General features: G+C 40.6%; 3 protein-coding genes across 11 annotated transcripts in view; 2 read left to right on the forward strand and 1 right to left on the reverse strand.

Moving 5' to 3' along the window:
• The window catches only part of TRPV3 (transient receptor potential cation channel subfamily V member 3), a 33,925-nt gene extending 27,904 nt beyond the window's left edge, over window positions 1–6,021 (forward strand). For all 6 annotated transcript variants that reach the window (XM_070482576.1, XM_014832700.3, XM_044744557.2 and 3 more), the window contains 3 exons: window positions 1,057–1,169; window positions 2,286–2,365; window positions 2,621–6,021. In XM_070482576.1, coding sequence (XP_070338677.1) covers window positions 1,057–1,169; window positions 2,286–2,365; window positions 2,621–2,718 — 291 coding nt within the window. In that variant the 3' untranslated portion in view covers window positions 2,719–6,021. The remainder of the gene's footprint in view (window positions 1–1,056; window positions 1,170–2,285; window positions 2,366–2,620) is intronic.
• On the reverse strand, window positions 1,164–26,791 carry ASPA (aspartoacylase). 4 transcript variants are annotated; one of them, XM_044744562.2, is made up of 6 exons: window positions 26,352–26,763; window positions 22,762–22,957; window positions 21,202–21,295; window positions 17,503–17,610; window positions 13,896–14,005; window positions 1,164–1,541 (listed from the first exon to the last, which is right to left on the reverse strand). In XM_044744562.2, the coding sequence occupies exons 1-6, from the start codon at window positions 26,585–26,587 to the stop codon at window positions 1,449–1,451; spliced, it is 837 nt and encodes a 278-aa protein (XP_044600497.1). In that variant the 5' UTR covers window positions 26,588–26,763; the 3' UTR covers window positions 1,164–1,448. The 4 variants fall into 4 exon arrangements, with proteins under 4 accessions (XP_044600497.1, XP_044600498.1, XP_014688185.1 ...); XM_044744563.2 differs by lacking the exon at window positions 1,164–1,541 and adding an exon at window positions 8,902–11,780 and having other exon boundaries at window positions 26,352–26,791; XM_014832699.3 differs by lacking the exon at window positions 1,164–1,541 and adding an exon at window positions 8,902–10,423 and having other exon boundaries at window positions 26,352–26,790.
• SPATA22 (spermatogenesis associated 22) overlaps window positions 24,386–27,175 on the forward strand; it is a 30,188-nt gene continuing 27,398 nt past the window's right edge. The window contains exon 1 of the mRNA XM_070482579.1: window positions 24,386–24,702. The gene's annotated coding sequence lies outside the window, so the exon portion shown is untranslated. The remainder of the gene's footprint in view (window positions 24,703–27,175) is intronic.

Below are 27,175 nucleotides of genomic sequence, written 5' to 3' on the forward strand. Positions count from 1 at the left end.
ACACGGTATAGCACAGCATGTGGTATATATCTGCACTGGTGGATCTGGGATGGCGCCTGGGAATCTGCATAGCTCTCTGTGCTTGGCCAGGTTTGAGGAAGGCTTAGTCTTAGTTCTTTGAGTATAGGGTCTAGGCAGTGTGGCTGGACAGTAGCATGTGTGAGAGGAACACAGGCTTATGGGTACACTCTGCTCAGAGTCAACGGTGTGATATGTGGATGTTGAAGTGTAACCTTAGGTTGAATTAAGAGGAGTATAGGATATAGGACAACGGAGGTGACAATTCTGCTCTCCTCCATTCTGGCCATAGCACTCCTCACTCACTGTGGGCCTTATACACTGAGGACACTAACCCACAGGATGGCCCAGAGGTGGTGACCAGGCTTGGGGGAGGACTGGAAACTGTGCCTCACAAGAAATGGTGTTGAAACCAGGGTTGAAGAAGATGAGAGTTCCCTCAGATATTTGCAGAGCTATTTGTGAAAGAGGGAGCAGCTTCCCCCTGTGGCCTCAGAAGGCAGAGCTGAGGTATATGGGGCATCGACAGGGAGAAAGGCTTTGGTTCGACACAAGGAAATTTCTAATTATTAGGGCCTTCTTAATTGTGCTGTTGGTAATATTCAGGATAGATTAGACAAATTATCGCCAGGAAAACAGCCGAGGGGATTCCAAGCCTGGGATGGTGGGGGGACCACATGATGTCTGAACCTCCCTTCACTGTGGGATCCCAGGAACCCACCTTTTTCAATTAGGAAGCTCCTGGACTTCCAGAAACATTGTCTATGTCATGTTTAAAGCAATTTGGACACCTTTCCCAAACTTACCGGTTTTTCATTTTTGAATTCTGTAATTAGCCAAACCCTCAGGATCTGTGCATTTAGCACCCAGTGGGGGTGGAGCAGGCTGTTTGGTGGTGTGTGTGCATGCACACTTGTGTGCAAGCGTGAATGTGTGTGTATGTCTGTGTGTATCTGTGCAGGGACATGCCCACTCATGTGGAGCTGTGCTCCTGGGTGGGCTCCTCAGCAACGTTCTTAGGCTCGTTTGTGTCCCCAGAGAGCCAGGACGATCTTGGAGTTTGAGAAAATGTTGCCAGAATGGCTGAGGAGCAGGTTCCAGATGGGAGAGCTGTGTAAGGTGGCAGAGGAAGATTTCCGACTGTGTTTGCGGTAAGAAACGGGAAGGGCCCTTTGGTGGCTGTCTTTGGGTGGGTAAAGAGGGACGAGTTGGTGAATGTGAGAGAGACAGTGCTGCCACTTGCTTGCCAAACTATGGCTACCATCTGCTCTGGCCTCCTCAGAAGCTGGAATTTGCTCTTACGGGGCTGCTGGCCCTGGGACGAGGCTTCTGCAGCCTCAGAGGGGAGAGGAAGGGAGACTCTGCCCGCAGCACTTCCTCTCCGTCCCTTCGGAGGTGCCTCCACGGCCTCTCCTTACCCGGTGTCTGGTTCAGAAGAGATCCGCCAGCCTGGCACTCTTCATCCTTCTGTCTACCCTATGTGGGTTCACGTGACACCAGCAGACCCGAGGCACATCTTGTCCCTGGCAAATGGAAAGTGAGACAGCTACTTTTGAAAGATATCAAGGTTTTTGATTTTTAAAAAGTACTTGCACATGCCATGGCCATCCCTTCTGATAAGTCCACCTCTTTCTGCCCCCGTCTGATTGCCTGACTGTGCAGACTATCTTCTTTGTGTATAACCTTACCTTAACCCACTTCTCTAACGGAAATTCTCACCCCCCCAGAAACCATCATTTCTGACTACAAATTGTTACCTTGATAAATATCTTTAATTTTGACACTGTCACGCTAGAGATGTTCTCTGAATGTCAACTTGGGCCAGACCATCATCTCCAGTTGCAATCCAGCACCTTAGACGCTGCCCACTCTTCAGGAGTTTGAACCCTAACCACCTTGTCTTCGTGTAGGCTTAACCCTAGCTAAATTCCAGGAATTTAATCCTCACACCCCCACATCTTCTCAGCCCAGGCTCTCCTCTCCTCCCTTCCCTCCTTGCCTGTGGGCTCCCTCTCACCAGTCAGGCACAGCCACTGCTGTCTGAAGACGTCCCCTTTACAGCTTTCTGAGCTTCTGGGTCCCACACGGTGGGGGCTTGGGCAGGTTTCACACCCTAACAATGCTGACATGACATGTGGGGCAGGAGTGCTCCTCCTCCCTGGGAGGGACAGAAGGGGAGCTCCTAGGACACCCCGAACTCTGTGCTACTTGTCTGCATTTAATGAGGTGCAGTTGGGAAGTAGTGAGAATGATTATCACACTGGCAGGATCAACGAGGTGAAGTGGACCGAGTGGAAAACACACGTTTCCTTCCTCAACGAGGATCCAGGGCCCGGGCGACGGACAGGTACCGATGCTGTCAGGGAGGGTGGCACCCACCCCTGTCTGACCATGGAACCTTGGGCCAACCAAGTCACAGGGCCCTGATTTTCCCCATTTGTGAAATGAGAGGTTTGAATTAAATTGGTTCTCAGGTCCCTTCCAGCTCTGACATTTTATCACCCTAGTTGGAATAACTTCTAAAAATCAGGGGGTGCATGAGGAGCTGGAAGCACACCTTGCAGAGTGCTGTATTTTTAAAATAGTGTTTTGTTTTTTAAAGATGATTTCAACAAAATCCAAGATTCTTCCAGGAGCAACAGCAAAACCACCCTCAATGCATTTGATGAAATAGAAGAATTTCCGGAAACTTCAGTGTAGAAGCAGAACCCAGAGCTGGTGTGAGCGTCTGGCTGCAGGCTGGGTCCTGGACTCCATGCTGAGGGCTTTGCAGAGTGACGAGCCCGGCTCTGCCCGCCCAGGAGTGGAAAGCACCCTCATGCTGAGCGGTGGCTGAACTGAGAGGCAGTTGTCAGTTTGTCCGAGTGGGAAATACCCTTGATTTTGTCACTCAGCAAAAAGTTTGCGTAAACCCATGGCCAGCAGTCCCGAGCTTGGGAGTCCCCAAAGTCCTGGGTGAAGTGCCTGGGTTCACCAACTGCAGGTCAGCTTGGCCGGGAGAGAGGGGTGGCAGGGAAGGGGTGGCGGCCTGAGGAGCAGGGAGAGGAGTCTTCCTTCCTGCCAACATCTCCTTGACAGCCCCCAGCCCCAGCGCACACATTGCACTGTCTCCTCCACTGTGTCTGGGTCTCCTGAATTAGGGAACTCCTGATCGTGTCCCAGATCATATGGGGGGCTGAGCCGGATATCCTGGGGGAGGAGGAGAGCGAGCTATGGAAATGCCCTTCCGGAACCTTCAGGGAACAAACCACCCTTGGAATGAGCACCCTTGGCACCCCAAGGCTCAAGCTGTCTCAAACTGAGAGACATTTTTAGTAGAATTATTAACATAGGGTTTTTATTTTCAATAGAGGAAAGACATTTCAGTTTTGGATGAAAATTGCTTCAGATGAAGTATGTGATTTTAAAAACTGAGAAATAGATTTTGGGAATTGGGGCTGGATGTAAGTATTGTATACTTGGCCTCGGGGTGGCCAGAGCAAGGACAAAAAGCTTTTCTTTACACACACAAAAGTCCACATGAGACATGCCGGGGAGGGCCTGCCTGGGCTGCTGGATCTGGGTGAAAGAGCTTGGCTCGTTTCCTCGTCCTGGCCCTGCAGTCGTGCCTGCCTCCCAGCTCAGATGATAGCTTCATCTGACACAGAAATAGTAGCTGCTCTATTTATATGGTCTTAAATCTCAGAGGTTACTGTTATACATCAGTATTTCTTATTGGAGGAATTTAACAAAATACCTGAAATGCTCTAGTATTAAATATTTTTGTAGACTGTGAATTTTGAAGCTGAGGAGAAGGCATGTGAGAAAGGAGCATGTGCCAAGACATGGGGCTTATTTTAGGTCCTTTCCCTCTGATTTTCTCCCCCTGAAATTACAGAGAGTCAGTTGGGGGCAGAGGTGAAGAGCAGATGGAAGAAATGTTCCAGATTTCTGGAGCCTAAATAACCGGAAAATCCGCTCTGCCTTGGTTATCTGGTAAAAGGAATCATGTGGGGAGTTTTAGGTGGAATTATAAAGATGTTAACCATAAATTTTAATTTTAAGTGGCACAAAAATAAATTTGGCCTTTAGACAGCTTGGCAATTGTCTATTTAATCTGAGTTGAGGCAAACTGAGGAAGGTAGGCCAAACAATCCACTCTGGGTCCGTTCCTCTGCTCTGGGTCACTCTGTGCACCAGCTTACCTGGATAGATAGAAACTTGGCCTTCGTGCCTCTGATGGACCAGGTCATGGGGAGATGGGCGGGCCGAGGATGCAGGTTAAGAGCTGCGCAGTCTGCAGCAGCCCCTGCTCCCTCCACTGACCCAGGGAGCCGGCAGTGCTCTGAGCTGTAGTGGTCAGACCAAGCTCAGGTGTGAGCAGGGGAGGTAGGGTCTAGGCATGTCTTCTGGAGAAGGGAAGATTTTGGGAGTGGGGATTGTCATGGAGGCAGGAGGAGCAGATGTGTTACAGATGGGCAGAACTAATGCCAAAAATTGGAAATTCAAGGAGAAAGATTTTGGTTCAATTCAGTCCAGCAAGTGCTCCAGATATTGGAGATGTTAAAGCAGAAGCTAGTTGAGCACTTATTAGAGATGTTGTTAAAGCCCACAATTAGATGAACTTGAAGGTCCTTTTAGCCTGGAGATCAGCATCCTGTATCTGGAGTTACCTACTTGCATATATCCAGAACAGATGTCCTGGTTTGAAGGGCAGCCATTTGGATCCATGGCGCCATGCTCTACACTATGGAGCTGGGAATTCCAGAATTGTGTTGACTTGGGATGTGAATGGATCAAGCCATATGTCTGTCCATTTCCCTCTTGAACAAAAGCTTGGACGTTAGGCAAATAGAAATCAGTGAAGACATCTTTGTCTTCTCACACATATGGAGAGCTGCTCTCTGTGGATCTAGATGGAATTTGTTGGCAGGACCATTTTCTGTACTGGATATTCATCCCCAAAAGGCTTTCAGCCTAGATGGTCTGAGCCTCGGTAGGTTTACAAAGGCAAAGGGAGGCAATGAGTCAAAGAGCATTGGTTTAAAAGGACTGGTTCCCTTACTCTATTACTGGAGACTAAAGCTCAGAAAGGAAAGTGGACTTGTTCAGAGTCATGCAGGAAGTCATATCAGAGCTGTTGAAGCTGGAATGTTCTGATTCCTGGACCACAGATATCCCTCTGCACCGTTTTTTTTTTTTTTTTTTTTTTTTTAGTACGGTTTTCAGTAAATTTGAATCTGCCTTTGTGGTTGGCATGTGTCAGGGTTCTAGGGACTTTTGCTTAAATGATTCATGTTGGCAGTCTACGTTGTCCCTGTGATCCCTATGACAGGTTTAAAACTCAAGTGTGCACACAGGTGTGCACAAAACTACACACACACACACTGGATCCATGAGTGTATCAGGACATATTAAAACTCCGTGATTCACATTTCAGTAATTTAAGGGAAGACATTTTCCTGGGATGGAATCTCTCATGCTCAGATAATGGCTTTGGCTAGAAATTTTCCTTTAGTTAAACTCTGCCTCAGGAAGAATCCATCATTCTAAACATTATGTGATGTATCTTTTTGGAATAAAAATGGTCTCACCTTCCTCTCAGGGATGTGAGAGAACGTGTGCGAGGTTGTACTGTGAAGTCATTAGGCTCTTAGAAGGCGCCTGCCCAAGAGAGCCCCGTATTATTGATGTTCCTTTCCTTCCTCAAGGCCTGGTGAACTGTGCCCTTTTGCCCTGGGCAGGGCCCAGGTAGATGGGCCGTCATCCGGGCCTGTAAGCCATACTTGATTTCTGCATTGATTTACATGTTTTTACTGTGATCTTGGTCCCAAACACAGAATTGTTACCTTGTTCTCATTGAATGTGCCTGATTCCTGTAAATTCTAATTTACTTGCTTGTTCTCAGTGTGTGTGTATGAAACTTTATGTTCAAGAAAGAAGTCATAAATAGAGTAAGAGCGTTTTAGTGTCATTGAAGAAATGCTTTTATGATTTCTAATAAATATTTATTTTGCCTTGTGATCATGTTGTATCCTTGTCTTAGGTATGCCAATATGAAGACCAACTAGATATCCTAGAGCATTGCTTAACATGAGTGGATAAAGGGAAGGTCACTTCTTGGACCTGAAGCATTATTATTGGTCCCTGCCCAGGGACAGAGCCAGCATGCTAAGACACGTCACTTTTGTACAGTATTTACGTCTCAAAGTGCGTTCGTGTCCAGTACCCCATTTGAACCACTCAACAATGCTGTAAGCAGTTTGAGTAGAAGCAGGCTCAGGGAGTTGAAGTGACGTGCTCAAGGAATCACAGCCAGAAATGTTAGCGGTTCAGGCCATATGACCACTGAACAGCGCTCTATCCAGCATGCCCCACTGACTCTCAATTTATTTTGCATGGATATAAAACCATGACTCCTGCTGGAGACCAGAAAGTATGGATCCCTCCCGTCTACCTCACAGGACCTTTGTGAGGAGGCAGTGAGGGAATGGAAATAAAAGGGCTCATATTATTACTATTGTTGTTGCCTGTTGGCCCAACTCAAATGTATATGCATTTTTTCCTTCTTTTGAGTTATTTCATGGTAGTTCTCAGCTTGTATGCCAAGACACTGCTGTGTCTTGATGGGTTTCAGAACTTGCAATTTACTAATAAGTGATATGCTACATTTCATGAGTTATTTACTTAATTCAAACGATTCCCAGAATAACATCCTTCTCTGGGATATGTCTTCCTGAGTGGCAAAGAAATGGGAATTGTATGTAGTCTACATCCTAGCTCAAATAGGCTTCAACCTATAATCTAGGAATGTGCCATCCATGGGAACATTTTGAGTAGACTGATAGAAATAGGGTGGAAACTCTTGTTATAGGATATATTCCCGGAGTGGGATGCCTGGGTCAATGGGTGTGAACATTTTTACGGCTCTTGATACTGTGAAAAATTACCTTCCAAAAGGTATTTTGCAATTTTTTCAGCTTTTGAGATTGTATGATTCCCTATTTATAAAGCTCTTTTATTCATATTTTTTATTTTAATAACACAGTTTTGTAGGTTTGATGAGTATTACATCCCATTAAATAGGTGGGGAAATTGAGACTTGGAGAGCGATGGAATAACAAAGGTCACAGTACTTTTTCCTGGGCCAAAGATCCAGGTTCTCTGGAGTTTGCTCGTAAATGCTAGTCTAGTAGTGTCAATAAGCTTGTATAGCAGAGTCTAGGTCTAGCCTAGCCTGAGTCACCTTTAAGAATAATTTAAGGGGCCAGCCCCATGGCTGAGTGGTTAAGTTGGTGCGTTCTGCTTCGGCGACCCAGGGTTTGGCTGGTTCAGATCCTGGGTGTGGACCTAGCACCGCTCATCAAGCCACGCTGAGGTGGCATCCCACATGCCACAACTAGAAGGACCTACAACTAGAATACACAACTATGTACTGGGGGGCTTTGAGGAGAAGAAAAAAAAGAGGAAGATTGGCAACAGATGTTAGCTTGGGGCTGATCTTTAAAAAAAAAAAAAAGAAGAATCCAAGTAAAGAGAGTGTGGGGGTGGGAGAGGGTTTCGAGAGAGTTCCAACATGGGCAATGACCCCAAGATAGTAGGGAGCTTGGTACGTTTGAGGATGGAGAAGTCTGTGCGGCCAAACTGCTGTGAGCAAGGGGTCATGTGACATGAAGTAGTGCTGGAGAGGTAGGCAGAGGCCAGAGCACACAGGACTCGTCCAGCCATGGTGAGGCTTTGAGATTTCATATCCAGGGTTAGGGGAAGCCACTAAAAGGTTTTACACAGGGGGATTATTTAATGTGAACATTTCCCTGCTTTTGCTATGGGATTGCAGGCTTAAAAGGGTGTATTTTCCCCCCCTGCCATCCTTTGGGATGTAGTAACAGTCTGAAGAGTGTGGAGCGAAGTGAATTTCACTTGGGAGTGATGGGAATGCTCAGGAAGTCACTGGGAAAGAAGGAAAGAAGCGAAGAGAAGGCAGAGACATTGGTGGGATAGGAAGATGGTTCAGTAGAGAAGGGAGGTTTGCACACACTCATTTATTCAACTAAACTTTATTGGGCACTTTTTAGATTTTAAACACTGAAAGAAATACTGTTAATGTCCTCAAGATGGGTGGAAGCAAAGAGGGGCAAGGAGGCAAGCCAAGAAGGCTTTATAGGTGAAATGAGAGTTGAGTCGCATTTTGAAGGAAAAATAGAAATTAGCTAGAGGGAGGTCTGAGTGAAGGGGAAGGAGGGAGAGAATTCTAGGCAGAAGGACCAGTCTGTCTGAAGGCATATGGGAAAGAAACAACACAAAGCCAACCGGAACAGAGAGGACCTGAAGGGAGATGAGTCCAGAGAGGTTGGGGTAGGGGAGGGCAGATGGTAAAGGGCCTTTTGTGTTAAGAATTTGAACTTGAATAATTTATTCTGTACTAGGCACTGTGATAAGTGCTTTTTGCATTAGCCCACTTAATCCTCACTATAACCCCATAAGAGAGGTATTATTATTATGATCATCCCCATTTCATAAGTGGGAAAATTGAATCTGTAGACTGTTAGAAATAATCAAAGTGGAATAAAACAGAGTGGCTAAAGCCACAGAGCAATATGTTATAGATTTTTTAAAAGTCACATCTAATTAGAAATTCTGAAGACTATAAATATTGTCAAAGAAAATTAGATTTGATAGAAAAAATCGATACAAAACCCGAAACCACAGTGGCCTAAATTGCACATTGTAAATTTTATACGTAACTAAAATTTGATGGAAGAATAAAGTATTCTTGCCAAAATTTACATCTGGAAAAAATTGACCCAGAAAAATTGGACTTGGACATAAAACACAAAGGAACATTCACAGCAGGAGAAGGAAACTTGGTAAAACTTAGGTACAGAAACTGAATGATAAGTCGAATTTTTACTGCAGAATTCAGAAGGAAGAGAGTTTATTTCGATGAAAATAATTTGGGTAAAGTACAAAAATAAATGCTGAAAAATTTAGAAACAGTTTGTTCTCTATAGAACATCAAATATGGAAAGAAACTGGCTTAATGAGGCTTGCTCTGGAAGAATGAAAATGTTTATATATGTTCCAGATAATGTTACCATGATTTTGGTAAATATTTGAAACCATAAATATGGGTTCCTTGAGGTCCAAATCATAGGATAGAAACTCTCTTTACTCGGCCGCTGGGTCTAAGAGAGGAGGGCGGGGAGGCTCCTGGAGAGGGAGGAGGCAGCGTTCTGATCTGAGGACCTTTGAGGAGAAGAACCATGGGAGGTGAGGGATTTGGGCGTTTAGAACAGGGAGGAATTTCTTGGAAGAATGCATTTGCAAACCAGAGACATGAGTTTGGGCCACATTCCCACTAGTGTCCCCTGCCCTCTGCTATCTCTGTCATCACCACTTATGCTGCTGGAGCCCAAAGACTTCCTCTCACGTTGCTTGGACATAAGGGCAAGCATGTTCTTTCAAAATGAGGAGTGACAGTGGGGAGGAAGATGCCTCTTCCAACTTCCCTGAGGTGGGAGGGAACCTTAGCTTCTTAGGGGCATGTGAGATGTCTGAAGGCGGCTCTGGCTCCCCAGGGTCAGCGCAGAACAAGTGGGCATGCGGAGCAGCCATGCTTTGTGTGGGTCACTGTCTGTCTGTCTTGATTTATTCATAATGTCACCTTTACAATAGGCTCTCATTTCTCGTTCATATTTCATCTTCAAAAGAGCATTTAAAAGTCTCCTATGGATATCACAACTATTGCTAAGGTTTATAAATTGTATACTTACTACATATCATAAATTTAAATATGAAAAAATTTAAAATAGCAAGTCTGCACCATTAGTTTCTAGGAACATTAGTACATCACTTGAAAACATACATTTAATTTTATGCTCAAGTTAATGACTTTTTGTACATAGCATCTATTTCAATTTTAAAATTTGAATTTAAAGGCTATTTATTAAGAATGTTAAATTACTAAAGTATAAAGTATATAAAGTTATACAGAACTAAGAAACGCACTTCTTTGAAGAAGCTACATTCATAAAGTATGATACCTTTAAAAGATATTCGTTAATTTATTCATTCATTCAAGAAAGTGACCTGGATGTCCACTGTGTGCAAGGACTGGGCTCGGCGCTATGGCTGTGAAGCTGAATAAGGCACAGTCCTGCTCGTCAGGAGCTTACAAACTAGTAGAATTTTTCAAGATACCGTATAACAAGTGAGCTGGAAGTGATTTCTAATGTAAAGAGGAGTGAATACTTTTTGCGTTGAGTGTTAGTTTAGTCGTCTTTGCGAAAGCTTCTTTCTTTTCATAATACGCGGCCTCATTTACAAACACTGGGTACACAGTACAGTCTCCGCCCAGTGGAATGGTCTTTCCATCAAGCGTTAAAAACACCGGATCCCCAGGGTACAATGGTTTCCAGTCTTGATCCTCACAGGAAACAATTAAAATATGTAAATTGCATTTTTTTTTCTTTAAAAATCTTATGTCAGGCTCTAGACAACTAGCAAATTATAGCATTGTATTCTTTTAAAAGAGATACTGGAGAGACGTGTAGACGGGCACACGAGTGATCTGACTAAACTGATATTGAGTAATTAATTCTGGCAGCAGTTTTAAGAGTTCCCCTTTTAATTTTTATAACTGACACATGTAATTAGAGTTTGCTTCATTACCAAGTTTGCCCTGAATGTGGCCAAAGAGATTTATATTAAAAGGCTGAACTAAATGCAGGTCTCCCTAAGCGTATATTCTATCTCTTGCTAGCTGAAGTTAAATTCTCTTCAGTAAAACTCAGGAACTATCATTAGGAGCCTTCGGTGTGCAAGACGTTCTACTCTTGGGGATATAAAAATGAGTAACATGGTGCCTGCCTACGAGGAGGGCCTGTGCTGATGGGGTTGGGGAGAGAAGGAGGGGTGGGCTGGGGAAAGTCTAAGACCAGGTGGATGTATTCTATATACGCCCCCACATTACGATCACAACTGAGTTATCTGAGAGGTCCGCACCAGGGATTTGCACCTTTGAGCCCTCAGACATCTATGTTGTCACACCACAGGAACCCTGGAGCAGTTCTCACACTTTGATGTGTTTGCAATTCATGTAGGGATTTTGTTAAAATGCAAATTCTGACACTATAGGTCTGGGGTGGGAGCCTGAGATTCTGCATTTCTAACACTTCCCAGCCGCAGCATCGCCGGGGAGTTTGTTAGAAGAGCAGACATACTAAATCAAAATCTTCATGTTAGCAAATCCCCAGAGATTCACGTGTGCAACATTAAAGTTTGAGAAGCGCTGCATTACAGCAATTTTATCAACCCTGGCTGCATGTTATAATTACCTGGGATGTTTAAGAAATGTAGATGACTAAAGACTGGTCCCACCTCAGATACATCCAATCAAAACCCCAATGGGGCTCAATCTCAATCTCAGTGGTGTTCAGGCTGCATTATTTTTAAAATTTACATGTAGTAAAATTCATTCATTTTGGGATATAGTTCTGTACGTTTTGACAAATGCGTAGCATACAGTCATATAACCATGTAACTGAGATACATAATCCATCACGCACCTCCCCAAATCCCTTCGTGCTTCTCAGTTGTAGTTCACTGTTTTTATTTTTATTTTTAAAGCCCAGGTGATTCCACAGGACTGAGAACTACTGCTGGGAACTATTGCTCTGGACCAGCGGTTTTCAGGTGGACGCTGCAGGTGTTTCTTCAAGTCCTCCCCAAGCTCTGCGAGTCCCACCTGCAGAGATCCCAATGTGGTGCGGTGCTCCCCAAACCTGAGCCACAGGAAAATCACCTGCTGAACCTAGGCGATTTGTCTCTGCCTTGATGAATTAAACCAGAATCTCTGGGGATGGGACCTGGGAAGCAGGATTTTTAAAAAGCTCCCCAGATGATTCTTACGTGGCCTGAGTTCGAGAAGCACTGCTTCAGTGCTTTTGTGGTGGCCTCCAGGCATTTAGGGGGGAATCTCCTAGGTAATTCCAGCGAGCAGCCCTGATTAAGAACCATCACACAGAATAAAATCTGGACTCGTAACCAGGTCCCTGCCTGTGACTCTGGCTCCAGGGTCTACTGTCCTCTCTGTTCACTCCCTACTCTCCACTAATACTGATCTTCTTGCTGTTCTTCAAACACTCCAAGTTTGTTCCAGCCTTAGAGCCTTTGCACTGGTTTTCCATGTGGTGACTTCTCATCTTCTAGGCTCCAGCTTCAATGCCTTCATCTCAGAGATGGCTCTTTCCGGCCACTCCACCTCCCTTTGTTAACCTCTACCCTATTATTGTTTATTTCTTTTATAGCATGTATTACAATTTGAAATCATTTGGTTTATGTATTGTTTACTTATTCATGGTCTGTTGTCCCCCTATTAATACGGAAGCTCTGTGAGGGATCTTACATATCTTGAATCTCAGGGCCCAGAACAAGCTTAGTAGTTATTCAAATATATTTATGGAAATAATTAACCAATCCATCCCTCCTGTAGAAAACTGAGCCATTTGTTATAGTCTATCAAATCAAAACCATCCTTCCTGACTTTCAAGACCTCCCACTAAGCCTGTTTGTTACCGATCTCACTAATCTCACGTCTGTCTCCCCAGGATGATTTTTGTACTCCTCAAGGATCCTTGAGGAATAGAAAACAAAAAATCCTGTGTAGTAGCTGGTTATGACATCGTCACCTTGGCCTCTGTTTCTTGTAACTGTTATATTTGTTACCTGTAGGGTTTTCCCCCTTTCTCTCCCTGAATCTTTATCTTTCTGTTCTTTAAAACATTGCCGAAGGCTCCTTCTCCAAGTTTCCACCTGGATCCCACTAAGGCACAAAGTAGGATTTCCTCCACTAGTCTGTATTTTTGGGCAGCTCCTTTATTATGTTGCAAGTCTGGATGACTATCATTAAGGTTATTAAATAGGAGTTTGAACTGGATCAGTGGTTTTCCACCCTGATTACTCAGGCCAATAAGATCAGATTATCTCAGAGTGTGGTCCTGACATCGTCATTTTTTAAAAAGCTCTCTAGGCAATGTGTAGCCAGGGTTGAAAGCCCCAGACTGGATAATCCACCAGGTCTCTTCCATCTCTGAGGTCTGAGGGTGTGTAGGGTACTCACAATGGGAACGAATGTTTTAGTTTTTTGGAGTCTTTGCTCCTCTCTGCTTTTACTTTTGTCTTTTCCAGATTTAAACCTCCTACGCTCTCCCGAGCCTCTTCTCCTTCTTCGCTACACCATTATTGATTGTTCCGCTATGGAGGAACAGATGGCGGGGTTCTGAGGAGAGTCAGGGAATGGTGGCAGAAAACATTCCAAAGAAAGGGGTTCTGGTTGTTTTCTCTCACTTTTTCAGTGATGATCACAGGGAGGTGGCAGCAATGTGGTCAACTGCAAAGAATGTTAGTTCTGGATCTGCCATTGACAGCTACTGGGCTATGGGAAGGATCTAACTTCGGAGCCTCTGTTTTCTTATGTTAAAGAAGATACAATAATTCCTATGCATTGCACTTGGGCAGGAACTTCACTTTCTCTGAGACCCCTTGTCTGACCACTGCTCCCCACCTCATTATTCTGTTATAGCATCTGGTTATTTTCATTTCTAGACCAGAGGTTAGACTTTAGTATATCTAGACTATGGATTCCATGAGAGTATAGAGCATGTTCACTGATGCATCCCCAGACTCAGCACAGGATACACTCAGTAAACATCTACTGAGTGAAGGCCTGAAGACCTTAGACACTGCAGTGTTTTTGAGAACATCAATGAGCTAGTGTATGTAAAATGCTTTATGAACTTATGAATTTATAAAATTCTTATGAACTTATGAATTTATAAAATTCTACTCAAAGGTGGGCATAATTATTTTGAATATTTTAAAGAAATAGTAAATGTTACCTGCAGATTAGGGTGGATAAAAGCAGCAATTTCTCCATTTTCATTCCTGGGATAATCAACTTTCTCCATTATTTTATAGACTTCAATAGCACAGGGAGGAAACTCTTTTCCTACAGCAAAAACAATGTGTATAAACAGCAAAAGAAATATCTCCCAAAAAAAGGGAAATTGATACTTTAAGGAAGGAAGAACAAGAACAAGAACAACCAAAAACTACAGACAGACAGTTCCAGGGAGGACACACTGTTTTAGCTGAGGATGTTCATAAACGACACGAAGCCAAATGATGTTCTCAAGTTATTCCTATCAGCACACTGTCAACAAGTACACCGATTGGCACAGGTAGAAAACAGAATTTAAAAAGCCAGCGTGGGAGAAAAAGAGCCCAGACTGGGAGTGAGGACATCTGGGCTCTAGCCACCTAGATTGTAATCTTGAGCAAGGTGCTTAACTTGTCAAGGATCGCTTTCTTTACCTGCCAAATAAGGGTTTTGAATTAGCTTATCTTGCAGGGCCCTTCCAGCTCTGAGATTCCATGATTGCATACCTTCAGGAGGACGTCCAGGAGGTGAGGCAACTTTAGCATCTGCTCTTTCTCTTAACTAAGAACATTAAACACTTGGACAGCTCCTGAGCACTGAGGTCTTGGGATGTGGGCAATATACCAACTTCCAAAGATGTGGCAACATTAAACAACCCAATGCCCAGCCACTTGGAAAAGGAGTAGTTGACTTATATACTCAGGCAATCTCTGAGCAAACAGGATGAACTTTTGTCCAATGTAGGGCACATGGTGTGCTATGGTCACCGCCACGCCCCCGCTCCCCCCCCCCCCCACCGCCCCCGCAATCTCAGAGTTGGAGGGAGTCTTGAACTTCTCCATCCCATATTTTCCATTTCATTCTGGCCAAGTAGTCACCTTACTCCTGCTTGAACAACATCATATAGTGTGGTCTGTTCCACTGTTGGTCAGCTTTGTTAACTAGAAATTTCTATCTCTAGGGAACTTTATCCCACTGATTCTGTTTTGCCCTCTGGGTCACAGAAAACATATCTAATTGCTTTCCAACATAACACTTCTGAAATTCTAAAATAAAATTGCCCTCAAGCCTTCTTTTTGCCAGTCTAAGTATCCTTAGTTTTATCAGCCACTACTCAGATGTGGTCACATACATGAGGATAGATATGAAGGCACTTTGTAAACTGAAGTTCTATGTGCATCTTAGGGATTATTCTTATTATGGTTTTCAAACTCCTCAACATTCTCAACTCTTCCTTGGCTAATCTTTACTTTATAGATATTCCTCCTGAAATATGGACTGAGAATTTATCCACAGTTCTCCAAGTGTTGCTTATCTAAGGCAGAAAAGAGACCATCACCTCCCTCATTCTGGGATTTTTAAATATAAAAGTAAAACTTTGTTCCTGATGTATTTAATCTTAAACATTTGGTTTAGACAATTGTTAAAGATTGTCAGGACTTTTTGGATCCACCTTCTGAACCTAGATTTTTCCCCGCTAGCTTCCTGCCACCTATCACTTCTATAAGCACGTCACATCACATATGTCCTTATCCAAGTCACTAATAATAATTTTGAGCAGCACAGAGCTGAGGATGGAGCTCTTCTACACATTTCTAGAGACGTCTCTAGATGGCCATGATTCTTTTCTCAGCATTCTTTGGACAACGGTGCTCTTTTCATGCTAGTTAAAAATCCACCAAACTGGATAGTCTAAATTAATAGTGGTTAAAATTTTTTGAATTGCAGAAGGCTTTGCTTAAATAAAATGTTACACAGAAGAGCAATGAGAGAAGAACTGCTCTGGTTGAAGCAGAGGTGGAGGTGGCTGTCCTGGAGCTACTAGGACAGCTCCTAGATCCCCGCCCATGTGGGAAGAATGTCTGGACTAGGATTTGAAAACCATGTTTCTCCACTCAGGTTTGTGGGCTTCTACCTGGCTGCGTCGTTTCTGAACATACTGTAGTCCCACACCTACTATTCAAAGGGTTTCTCGTGAGTAAGTGCTGACCTTCCCAGCCCCAGGTCCATCAGGCAGTATAGAACCTGTCCTTTCATCAAAAGATGCAGAGCTGATTTTCAGTCCCTACCACCTTGGAGTCGAAGGATTCCCAAGCACAGGAAGAAATTCCTGTGATTGCGGCAGGAGCACAATCTGAGGTTAAGGAGTTCTACTCCCCTCAGACACTGAACTATTCACCAGCTCTGTCACTATAAGGACCCATTCCCCAACAACAATTTTAGTTCAGCCTGTTGGAATAATTATTTACATAGGTCTCTTTGATTTTAATTATAATTTTTTAAAAATTTAAAGTAAGATTATTTTTTATAATTAATGAATTTCATTTTTTTGCTGCAGTTTTAGATTTACTGAATGAGCAGATTATACATAAGAGTTCCATATACCCACTCCACCACCAGCCCCCATTTTATTATTTTTTAATTACACAAATAATATGTGACTATATCATTCTTCTTGGAAACAGAACAAAATTAACCTGGTTTGTTCCTCCTCTCCTCAGTAATCATTGTTACCAGTTTCGTGTGTTTTCTTCTAGAACTTTTCCTGTGTATTAACATATATGTGAAGCAAATTGGTAAACTGTATGCTTTGGTCTGCAACCTGCTTTCTTTCAATTAGCAATCTATTTGAAGATCTTTTCATATTAGTTTATTTAACTGTTCCCCAACTGATGGATATCCAGGTGGTTTCCATTGTTTCACTGTTACAAACAATGCTGCGACAACCACCCTTGTTTATGACACACTGGGTGTACATGTGCTTGTGTCCCTTTGAGATATGGAAGTGCTTGGTCATAGGATTTGTGTATTTTTTTTTTAAAGATTTTATTTTTTTCCTTTTTCTCCCCAAAGCCCCCCAGTACATAGTTGTATATTCTTCATTGTGGGTCCTTCTAGTTGTGGCATGTGGGACGCCACCTCAGCGTGGTTTGATGAGCAGTGCCATGTCCGCGCCCAGGATTCGAACCGACGAAACACTGGGCCGCCTGCAGCGGAGCATGCGAACTTAACCACTTGGCCACAGGGCCAGCCCTGGATTTGTGTATTTTAATGGTCGATAGTGCAGAATTATTCTCTAAAGTGTCTTTGTCAATTTCTACCAGCAAGGAATGAAAGTATCCCTTTACCAACACTTAATCATATCAGATTTTAAGATCTTTCCAATCTAATGGGAGAAAATGGTTTCTCATTTTAATTTGCATTTCTCTGATTACTAGTGATATTGAACATCTTTTCATATGTTTATTGAACATTTGTGTTTCCTACTATTTCTTTGCTTTTTAAAACGGAGATTAATAGGAAAACAAGGATTTTATTTGGGGAGCTTTATTTGGTAGCTGTTTTTCTTGAATGTGCCTATTCTGGTCATTGAGGAATGACTGAAGTGAATAAAAGTTTTAAGAAACACCTAATATCACGAGCATGGCAAATTTGACCTGGGTTCCAATTGCTATTTCAGTGTTTAGTGGTTAATCACAATGTGTGCTCATCTCATCTTCCTTTTCCGATTTATTTACACACACACAAGCTAACAATTAAGGAAACAACTTCTGCCCCCCGCTTACCTTCATTGAAATTATGTATAAAATCAAGAGCATGTTTAATCATTTTTCTCATTTGATCCAAAATATCAGCTCTCAGAACCCCTTGAGGCTGGGGACCAACTTCTATACCTAAGTACAGAAGGGGAGATAGTCACCTTTATATAAGTATTAGAATATGTTATAAAATTAAGCATTTTAATATATCAAGATCTAAAATCCCATCCTTAAAAATTATTAAAAAGGTGGACCATGTGGAATCATAGAGAATATTTGAGACATAATGTTAGGCAAAAAATAAAACAGAACTTTTACAAGTTATGTGCATAGTGAATAAAGACTGAGAAAAAACACGGAAAAAGTCAAAGATTTGTGTTATAGTAGTAAGATCTTGGGGTCATTTTCTCTTGAAATTTCCTTCAATATTGTCAACATACATAAACATCATGATAGTAAAAGGGGAAAACAGATTTATACTAACAAAATAATAAGTGGTCACAAAGAGAAACTGTCATAGATCTAACATTTAGCTTTGACAGGAGGAAAGACATCTATTTAGTCACAGAAATCTAGAATAGATGAGCCATAGATTTAAGTCAACATGACAATCCATGTGACCCTGGAGCAACATTCTTGCCCCTAACATAACAACCCATCCTGACATGACAGTGTAATGGTTTTAATTTTTCATAGAAAAACTTTGTAATCATTTCTTCTTACACCCATACAGTTATGTCTGAACTATCAGGTCTACTTCCTGTGGGTGTCAATCATCCATCCTTATTCCTACAAAATATTCCTTCTTTAAACCACTTGTCTAGTCCCTTCCTTCTTGTTCAAGTCTCCCACACACTTATCCCTTTGAGCATCACCTTCTCTATTTATCAAGCCATCCATCAAGTATAATATAATCCAATGTCTTTCTCTTCCACCCAATTCATATATATTTTTTTCCACTATCATATTTTCACTCACTTCTGTTATTTCTCAATTTACAAAATCTTACTATATTCTCTTTCATCTTATTTTTTATTTGTTGTGCTTAGTTTTCTTGTATATATGTTTGGACATGTATTTAAGTATATGGCATAAGTGTGGCTAAGGTACATATCGGTGCATAAATGATTTGTACAAATGTGTGAAAATCTGTTCATGGATATGTCTGTATGCATATTGTAGAAGACATTTTTGGTTGCCTACCCAAAATCCATTCCATCTTCCTCCTTGCTAACAGAGTCCTGATTTTGGTCAGGTATCCAATCTTCCAGGTAGGCAAAGCTTTCTCCAGTTCAGGGGATTATGTGGAATAATTTAACTCAATCACAGTAATCCCATTACCCTAGTGATTAACTTAAGAATGAATAGGTGAACCAGTCTGGCCAAGGGGCCATAATGGAAGGTCTGCAGGGGAATTCCTGAGAGTCTCCTTTCTTCCACCAGATATTGTCATGTTGGCATATGATGCTTGAAACTACAGTGGACATCTTGTGGTCTTGGGGGCTGCTAAAGACAAGCTAAAGAGAAGACTAGAAAGATAAAAAGAACCTGGCCTCTCATGATGTTGTTGAGCTGTTACGTAAAAATAATAAATTTATCTTATTGTTTAAGCCAGTTTGAATTTCCTGCAGCCAAAAACATTCTACATATTCTTGTTTTAGGGGAGATGGAAGATGTGGTGTGGGCAGTCCTATGTGGAGAAGAGTAAAGAACTGGTAGGAATGGGCGTTTGATCCAGAAAAGTCAGTTATTAAGTTGTTTTTTTTCCTTCTGATTGTGAGTGGAGGATAATAGGTAGGGCGGCTATATTTCCAAACCAAAAATTAACCTTGACACAGATCCTATGTCAGCAAAAATGTTGAAATTTGTAGGACATGCCAGGGCATAGTCAGGAGCAGAGCTGATGAAAAATGGTCATAAAACTAACTTTTCCGAGTCTCAAATGAGGCCATGGTCAGCCTGGAAGAGTTAGAAGATTGTGCCTGGTCACTTTTCTGTGTGTGTGTGTGTGTGTGTGTGTGTGTGTGTGTGTGTGTGTGTTTGTGAGAGAGAGAGAGAAAGAGAGAGAGAGACAGGCAGACAGACAGAAAGACAGAGACAAAGAATGAAGATTCTGAGAATGATCATAAGGCTGGCAGCAGTAAACTACTTCTGTCCAGGATAAAGTTTATCTGGAATGATCCTGCCACATTTCAGCTGCCTTGGCAATAGAATGAAAGGTAGTCCTTGAAGGCGGCTAGTAGCAAGTTTGTATGGGACAACAGTCATAAGTGTACTATAAAATGTTGAATCAGAGAGAGTGTCTCTCTGTTCTTAGGTTTTTTTTTTTTTCCAAATGAGTGGATGATATAAAAATATTCCAGGGGCCAGCCCCGTGGTGCAGTGGTTAAGTTCACACACTCCACTTTGGCGGCTCGGGGTTGGCTGGTTTGAGTCCTGGGCGCGGACCCACGCACTGCTTATTAAGCCATGCTGTGGCAGGTGTCCCATGTATAAAGTAGAGGAAGACAGGCATTGATGTTAGCTCAGGGCCTGTCTTCGTCAGCAAAAAAAGAGAGGAGGATTGGCAGCAGATGTTAGCTCAGGGCTAATCTTCCTCAAAAAAAAAAAAAATCCAAATAAAATAGGAAAGTTGGAAGGAGAACATACAATATTTCTAATTATTTATGATGATCTTAATACTCCTTCATATTGAAATGTTTTAAAGATTTGGTTGTATTTTTAAGGGCCAAACATATCAGTAGACATTTGTTCTGGCGAAGGGCAGCATTGCCCCAGAAATAACATAGACCAAGATTGTTCTTTCAAAGTGTGGACATCTTATGCTTTAATTTGACATCACAGAGAAACAGGATCTCTATCCCTTATTGTTAAGCATTTTTTTTTTTTGTTTCAAATAATTACCTATACTTGGATATTTAGTTTGCCCCAAATGATCACTTGATCATGCACCAAAATTATCAATAATTGAATAGCCAGGATAACTTTGTGCTTATATTGTTTGACAACTTGTTTTTAATTAAACTGCTCTGGGTTAAACCATCTGAGATCTAATAAGAAAGATTTTAAAATGTGAAAGCAATTTTAGTGATTATAGTGTAGTCTGCAAACAATTATGCTCATAGGTCACTTAGGAAAGAGAATGGAATATAGAAAAAAGAGACTGTCTAAGAGGGAGTATGAGATGCAAGCCTGCATGTTGGAAGCGACCAGAAGGTAAAGATGGATTCACAGCCCAGTAATTGACATGGGCAAAACAGTGAATGTAATAAATACAGTTTATGGGAGACTCTACTGCAAAGCAGATGCTAAGAGGGATGTTATGAGATTCTCTATGGGTCTTTTGTGTTTCTGCACATTTTGCCAGCAAGACACTGACTGCCTTGGTTCCAGATTATTTTTTCAAGAATGTTTGTATGTGAACAGTCTTGGAAGACAGGGATGGCATCTTCCTCAGAGCAAAGGGCAGGCATTCTTACTCTCCATTATAAAAGATTCAAATTCCCTCAGCACAGTGTTTCTCTCCTGGAACACAGAAGGCTGCTCAGTGAAACGGAGGGAATTTTATATAGTTCGAGCCTGCTGAAGTTAGTTTGCTTATTACTTACAATTATAAGCCACAAGGATAAGCAAGGTAGTTATAAATATTCTTTAAAAAATAATTGCTTCTGAGATTTAATGTACGACGTATTTTGTTAAGTTGTGACAACTGGAAATATAACTTACCAACGGGATACTTGGCTACAGAGCGAGTGGTTGCATATTTGAGGGAAGGATGCTCAATAAGATAAACATAGCAGGGTAACGGAGCCAAAGAAGTCTGCAAAGAATTAAAGCATCGTTCTTATGATGTAAAAGCCATCTGTGTTGTTCTCTTTTCTGCTAGAGAGTCAATAATGCCTTCAATATGTTTTACTTCACCAACTAAGATTAGTAAGACAGCTTTACAAAACACACTCTAAAATCCAATGTTATAATCATGGTTTTGAAAACTCATAAAAGGATTACATATAAAATTGAATTACACATAGCTTTCTGGGTAAAATGTACTTTAAACCATTCTTCAGAACAATGATCAAAGAATGTGAAATAAATTTTCTTTCTGAATGGATTTGGTTCTTTTTGTTTTCATTACTGGTTATACTTGTTTAGCTTAGTATTGGTCTCTTAAATAATTCTGTTTCAACCCCTGTGGTCTAGGTCTCTACAGATGTTGGGTAACTCTTCTTACCCCCACTTATCTGAATGAGAATTCAAGACTGGACTCTCGGTTTTGATAACAATGTCAGCCATGCTGCTTCCATGCCTGGCAACCAAAGCATTCGGCTCTCCCTTCAATGAGCAACAAAGAATAGCTGCATTATGATCTCCTACCAGAACTACTATCTAGTTACTGTCGAAAACTCAAAGGAAACAAAAATAATAGTCAATCTTTACTATCTCATAGGTATTAGGCTAAATTCTTTACTTTATCTCACTTAAGGCTTTTGACAGTCATACGGTTAAGTGTTGTTTTTATGCCAATTTTATAAAATGAGGAAAGCAAGGTTTGGGAGTTGAATATCTTGTCCAAGGTGAATGAGAAAGCCAGGATTTAAAGCCAGGTTCTCCTGGCTACAAGGGTCAAACTCTTTCCACTAAATCATACTGGCTCTCCAGAGGGAAGGATATCCCTTATACAGAAATAAGTATAGAGTTCATTATTTATGTTTTTTGCTTAGTTGTTATTTTCTAGCCATTTTTCTCTAGCTATAAGCACTGGATTGCTGAATTTTTTATCTTTTAGGTTTCTGAGTCTTAAAAGGATTAGCTATATGAAGCACTGAAAGATCAGATGTGTGTTGGGGCATCTGAATCAAATGGATACAAGGGCAGGACTAAAGATCGTTTTATCACCGGTCCTTAGTCAACATTAAATGAGTATTTCTTGAGCTTCCAAAAACCGTAATTAAGCCACTTCAACCACACCATTTAAAATTTTAGTATTGATTTTACTCAGTTTTACCAAATAGCCTATGATTTGGTGGCTGTCTGGATAAAATATTTATAATTTTACAGACACAAGAATCTACATGTGTTTTATTATTTTATTCATTGTACTTATTATTTTACTCATTTCCTCTCCTTTTCTCTTGCTTGTCACCACTGCCTTTATTCTGGTGTTCCTCCTCTCCCCCATTTCTCTTGGACCCTCCCTCTTGACCCTTTTCTGGCTGTTTCTCATTTTTAATTGACTTAAAAGTACAGGTCCTATGCTAACTTATAAATGAATAACATTGACATTACCTTAATATAATGAAACATCTGAATTAAAAAGTCATTCCTGGAATCTTCAAGAATAAGAGTGCACCCCATATTAGAAGTAGTGTTGTGAAGGTCAAAAATAATGTCATAGGAATCTTCACTATTTTTTGGACCAAATAAATGATTTATTTCTTGAGCCCTTCTCACTTCATATGGCAAATCCTCTGACATTTTTTTGCTGTTGTTAGCAGAAAAAAAAAGATTAACAACATCTGTGGCTTAGGATAACATAAATACACAATAAGAACACAATGTATAAGGAAGCAGTTGCCAAACCTTTAATATGAAAAATCTGTGAGGAAAGTGGAAATTTATTTGAAAACTTTATAAATGAAAAATTACATTTTTTCTCTATTTGATTCCATGTAATGTTGCATTGACATACTCACAAATAATAGTTCATTTGAGCGGCTTGTCACAAAAAGGACATTTCAAACAGAATTTACCATTTGACTTTAACCCTGAACAGAATTTATCCATTAATTTAATCAACAGTTTCTTAGTAGTTATGTGCACTGGGCTATTATGGAACCAGACCATCACATGTACCTATGTTTTTTTTTGCACTCTAGCTAGTTCTATTACACAAAAATACTCAAACATAGGTGCTCACATGATCTAATTAGAGATTCTTAATTGACATCCAGGAACCACTAGTGGTCCAGGGACAAGCTTTACAGACAAGAGTCTATAAACGCTGCGAAAATGAAAAATTTTGCAGGTATATGCATATGTGTATTTTTCTGGGACGAGGGTTTACAGTTTTTATTGAATTCTCAAAGAAGTCTCTACCTGCTCCCTCTCCCTCTCCTGCAATGGTTAGGATACATTTTTTCTTTTCTTTTTTTTTTTTAAAAAAATCAAAACTCAACTATTTTATTTGTAGATGTGACAACATTTTATAACATTTGAATTCATCATTAGTATTTATTATCTTCTTTTTTTTAAAATTTTTTTTATTGAGTTATTGATAGGTTACAATCTTGTGAAATTTCAGTTGTACATTAATGTTTGTCACTCGTGTTGTAGGTGCACCACTTCACCCTTAGGATACATTTTTTCTTATTGTACACGATGACGGTTTAAATTTATTTTCCCTCGTTACAGTATTCAATCACATTTATCTACAATTCCATCAATTTTTATTCATTGACTTTTTTTGCTAGTATCTTGAAGGGACCCACCGTTTACACCTGGGTAATTCCTGCCTGCAATTAAGAAACTGCAACAGCCATCTTTTGACTATGAAGCAAAAACCATGAGGACAGAAGCTGCATGCTAAGGACAGTGCAGTGGGAAGAGAGAAGGAGCCTCTGGCATTGATTCTATTACTGAGCCTTGCACCAGCCCTGGACTGCCTGATTCTAGACTTACTATTTGTGACAAAGAAAATCTTATTTATTTAAGCCACTGTTTTCAGGTTACTATTATATGTAACCAAACATAGTTACTAAAGATATATATGCATTTAAAAAGTTAATTCATGAAATAACTCCATGAGGCTCGCCTACAACTGATTTGCTTCTAATACTCCCTGATGTGAGTAAATAGCACCACCAGCCACCCAGTTGCTCAGAGTCAAGGCCTGAACCCTGGAAATATAACGGACACTTTGAGTTTTCATGCCTGGAGTCCAGGTCCCATAGGAAGAGTCCCAAGCGATGAAGCCGAAAGAACAGGCGGGGCAAGATCCTAAAGCGCACATCAGCTGTACTAAGTTACTTAAATCTATTCTGGATGGAGATTTCTGAAGAATTTTCAGCAAAGGAGAGACATGATAAGATGTGCACGTTAGGATGATTCCTATGGCAGCCACCATACAGAGTTGATGGCAGGAAGGACTGGAGTAAGGCTGGATGCAGAAAGATTCTTTAGGAGGCTACTCTCACTGTCCATGGAAGAAATAAACTAAGAAGAAATAAGGTAATGAAAATGGAGAGGGAGATCGGATTTGCAACACACTTGCAATTATTCAATACTTGAATAATTGAGAAGACTTAGTGACCCACTAGACCTGGGGGATGAGGAACCAGGAAGGTTCTAAGATGATATCCATAGGGAATGCGGTGGGTCATGGTGACATCACTGAGATGGGGAATATACGAAAAGGAGCAAATCTGGGAGAAGGAGGACGGGAGAAGGTAATTAATTAATCTTTCTCACAGGTTTCCCATAGCTATCCTGAGAGAGAACTGTCGAGCCTCTGAAGAGGTTAAATGTGAGAAGTAGAAAGTAAATTTAATTTAAAAGACTGCTCTCATTGAAATCTATGCTATTGAGTGGTCATAATAAGAAAATGCACCATTTCAGTCCATCTCAGAGCTATCTGGGAAGTCAACATTCCAACTAAAAGAGTTATTCTTCAACAAATTCTTACTTGTAATATCAGTTAGCTAATAGCTATTTTAGGTGAGTACAAAAACCTTAATTGTGTCGACATAACTTCAGTCGTGAAGATACAGCATTTCTGAGACTAAAATTTATGCTAGTAAAAATATGACTTGATACACAAAGTATGACTAATGTATAACTGTCCTGGAAAACATCTATTCCATAAAGTGAGGTATATTTGTACTAAAGTAGTAACCATGTTTTGATCTGTGGCGAAATTAAATTTAAGTAACTCTCTAAACTCAAATTAGCATTTATTAGAAGATGAGTGCATAAAGCAGTGCTGCATTAATTGTTCCTATCTGCATCTTATATCTTAGCTAGTAGGCTGCCTTTGTACTCCCACAGTACTTGACATGGTGCCCTGAGAAGGGTAGATATTTAATAATATTTTTATGTAAATGAAAGAAAGAAGCAGCACAAAGCAAACACTTAGAGGCTCATATACCTACATGTTATAACGATGTAAACAACGGCAAAAATAATTAATAAGGACATATCTAGAGTGTTACGATTGTATACATTGTATGCAATGTATTAAAAGTCAGCTGTAATTTAAATTCAGAAAATTCAGGTGAAGTGTCTTTACTTCTCATTGTTCCCACCTACAGCAATCCACACTGAAGGTAAGTATATTTACTCCTCAGATCACAGGGTGGTGTGATGTTTTCTGACGACAAGCGTTTATTTACTCTTTTATTACACGAATACTAATTGAAACATCATACTTTTCATAACTAGAACTTTATGCACTATCACAAACATAGTTGCATAAAAACATAAGAATGAAACATCTAGAAAGCTAACAAATACGTACGTAAGCACAGTGGCCAAACACTAATTTAATGCAAAAGACTATTAAATCTGTTTCTTTAAAGATATGATTTAAAAAGAAAAACCTTTCTTATTTATTATCTCAGTCCATATGAAATACGTTTCAAAAGAAAATCAGTTAAGAGTAGTCTGTTCCTTAAAAACGTTTATAAAAGAGCATGTGAATGCTCAGTTTAGATAATTGCGTAATTCATAATGGAGTATGATTAAAAGTGAAAGTGATTCTATTCACAATAGTGACTATATGTACAGACATGAATATCATATGCATATACATATATGTGTTCTTCCACACACATACTACTTTTCACACACACATACACACATAACACAAAATATAGTCTTACCCAAGATTTTCAAGGTCAAAAACTCGATTCAGGTCACAGTCAATATATCTGGTACATTTCTTCACTGCCCTTGGGTTGGTAATAAATGGTGTTACCTCCAGCCCTGTTCGTTGAATCTCCGCACCATTTTCTAGCCAGTGCTTAACTAGAAACACTCCTGTTAGTTCATTCCCATGAGTTCCTCCAAATATAGCAACCTTTTTTATAGGATCTTCAGCATTGTGACAAGAAGTCATTTTATCAAGTAGTTTTATCTGATTTCTGCAATTCAGAAGAGAGGAGATTAAAGAAAACTTAATTTTCTAGGAAAAGTTTAGCAATTTAAACCAAAATGAGACTTTAACCAAAGTGCAAAGTGCGGGGTTCTCCTGAGTGGAGTATAATTTAATTTTCTGTTACAAGTTCTGAGCCCTGTTTATTATTGGGACACTCCTTTCTTTAGCCCTGCCCTTTACCATATTTGGATTAAAATATGCAGAGATCAACTACAGATCCAGTTGTTTACTTTAACTTCTAACTCCCTCAAATGGTCAGTAGATCTAAATGCAATAATAAGTTAGCATCTCACACCAATACAAAAATTCTGTTTTTCTTTCAGCCAGAATGTCATTTAATGGTCTTTTTATGACTATTTGTAATAACAAAAATAATTTATACTTTTCTAATCCTCAAAGATATAAAAAATAGAGAAATGGCCCATAATATGCATATTATTATTCAATATTTATATTTCCACTTGCATTTAAAAACATTTCTTCTCTGAAATGAGTTCAGGCACATTTCATGATCTGAGGGTATTTGAATCTCATCTCCATAAACAGCCA

Source organism: Equus asinus, chromosome 13 (genome assembly GCF_041296235.1).
Source record: "Equus asinus isolate D_3611 breed Donkey chromosome 13, EquAss-T2T_v2, whole genome shotgun sequence".
In the NCBI taxonomy this organism is placed as follows: Eukaryota; Metazoa; Chordata; class Mammalia; order Perissodactyla; family Equidae; genus Equus; species Equus asinus.

Coding starts and splice junctions, on each gene's coding strand:
- ASPA (XM_014832699.3), bottom strand. CDS start 26,587: ATGACTTCTTGTCACAATGCTGAAGATCCTATAAAAAAGGTTGCTATA. Junction 22,958..26,351: donor TTTGACCTTGAAAATCTTGG/GTAAGACTATAT, acceptor TGCTAACAACAG/CAAAAAAATGTCAGAGGATT. Junction 14,006..17,502: donor TATACATAATTTCAATGAAG/GTAAGCGGGGGG, acceptor TTTTTGCTGTAG/GAAAAGAGTTTCCTCCCTGT.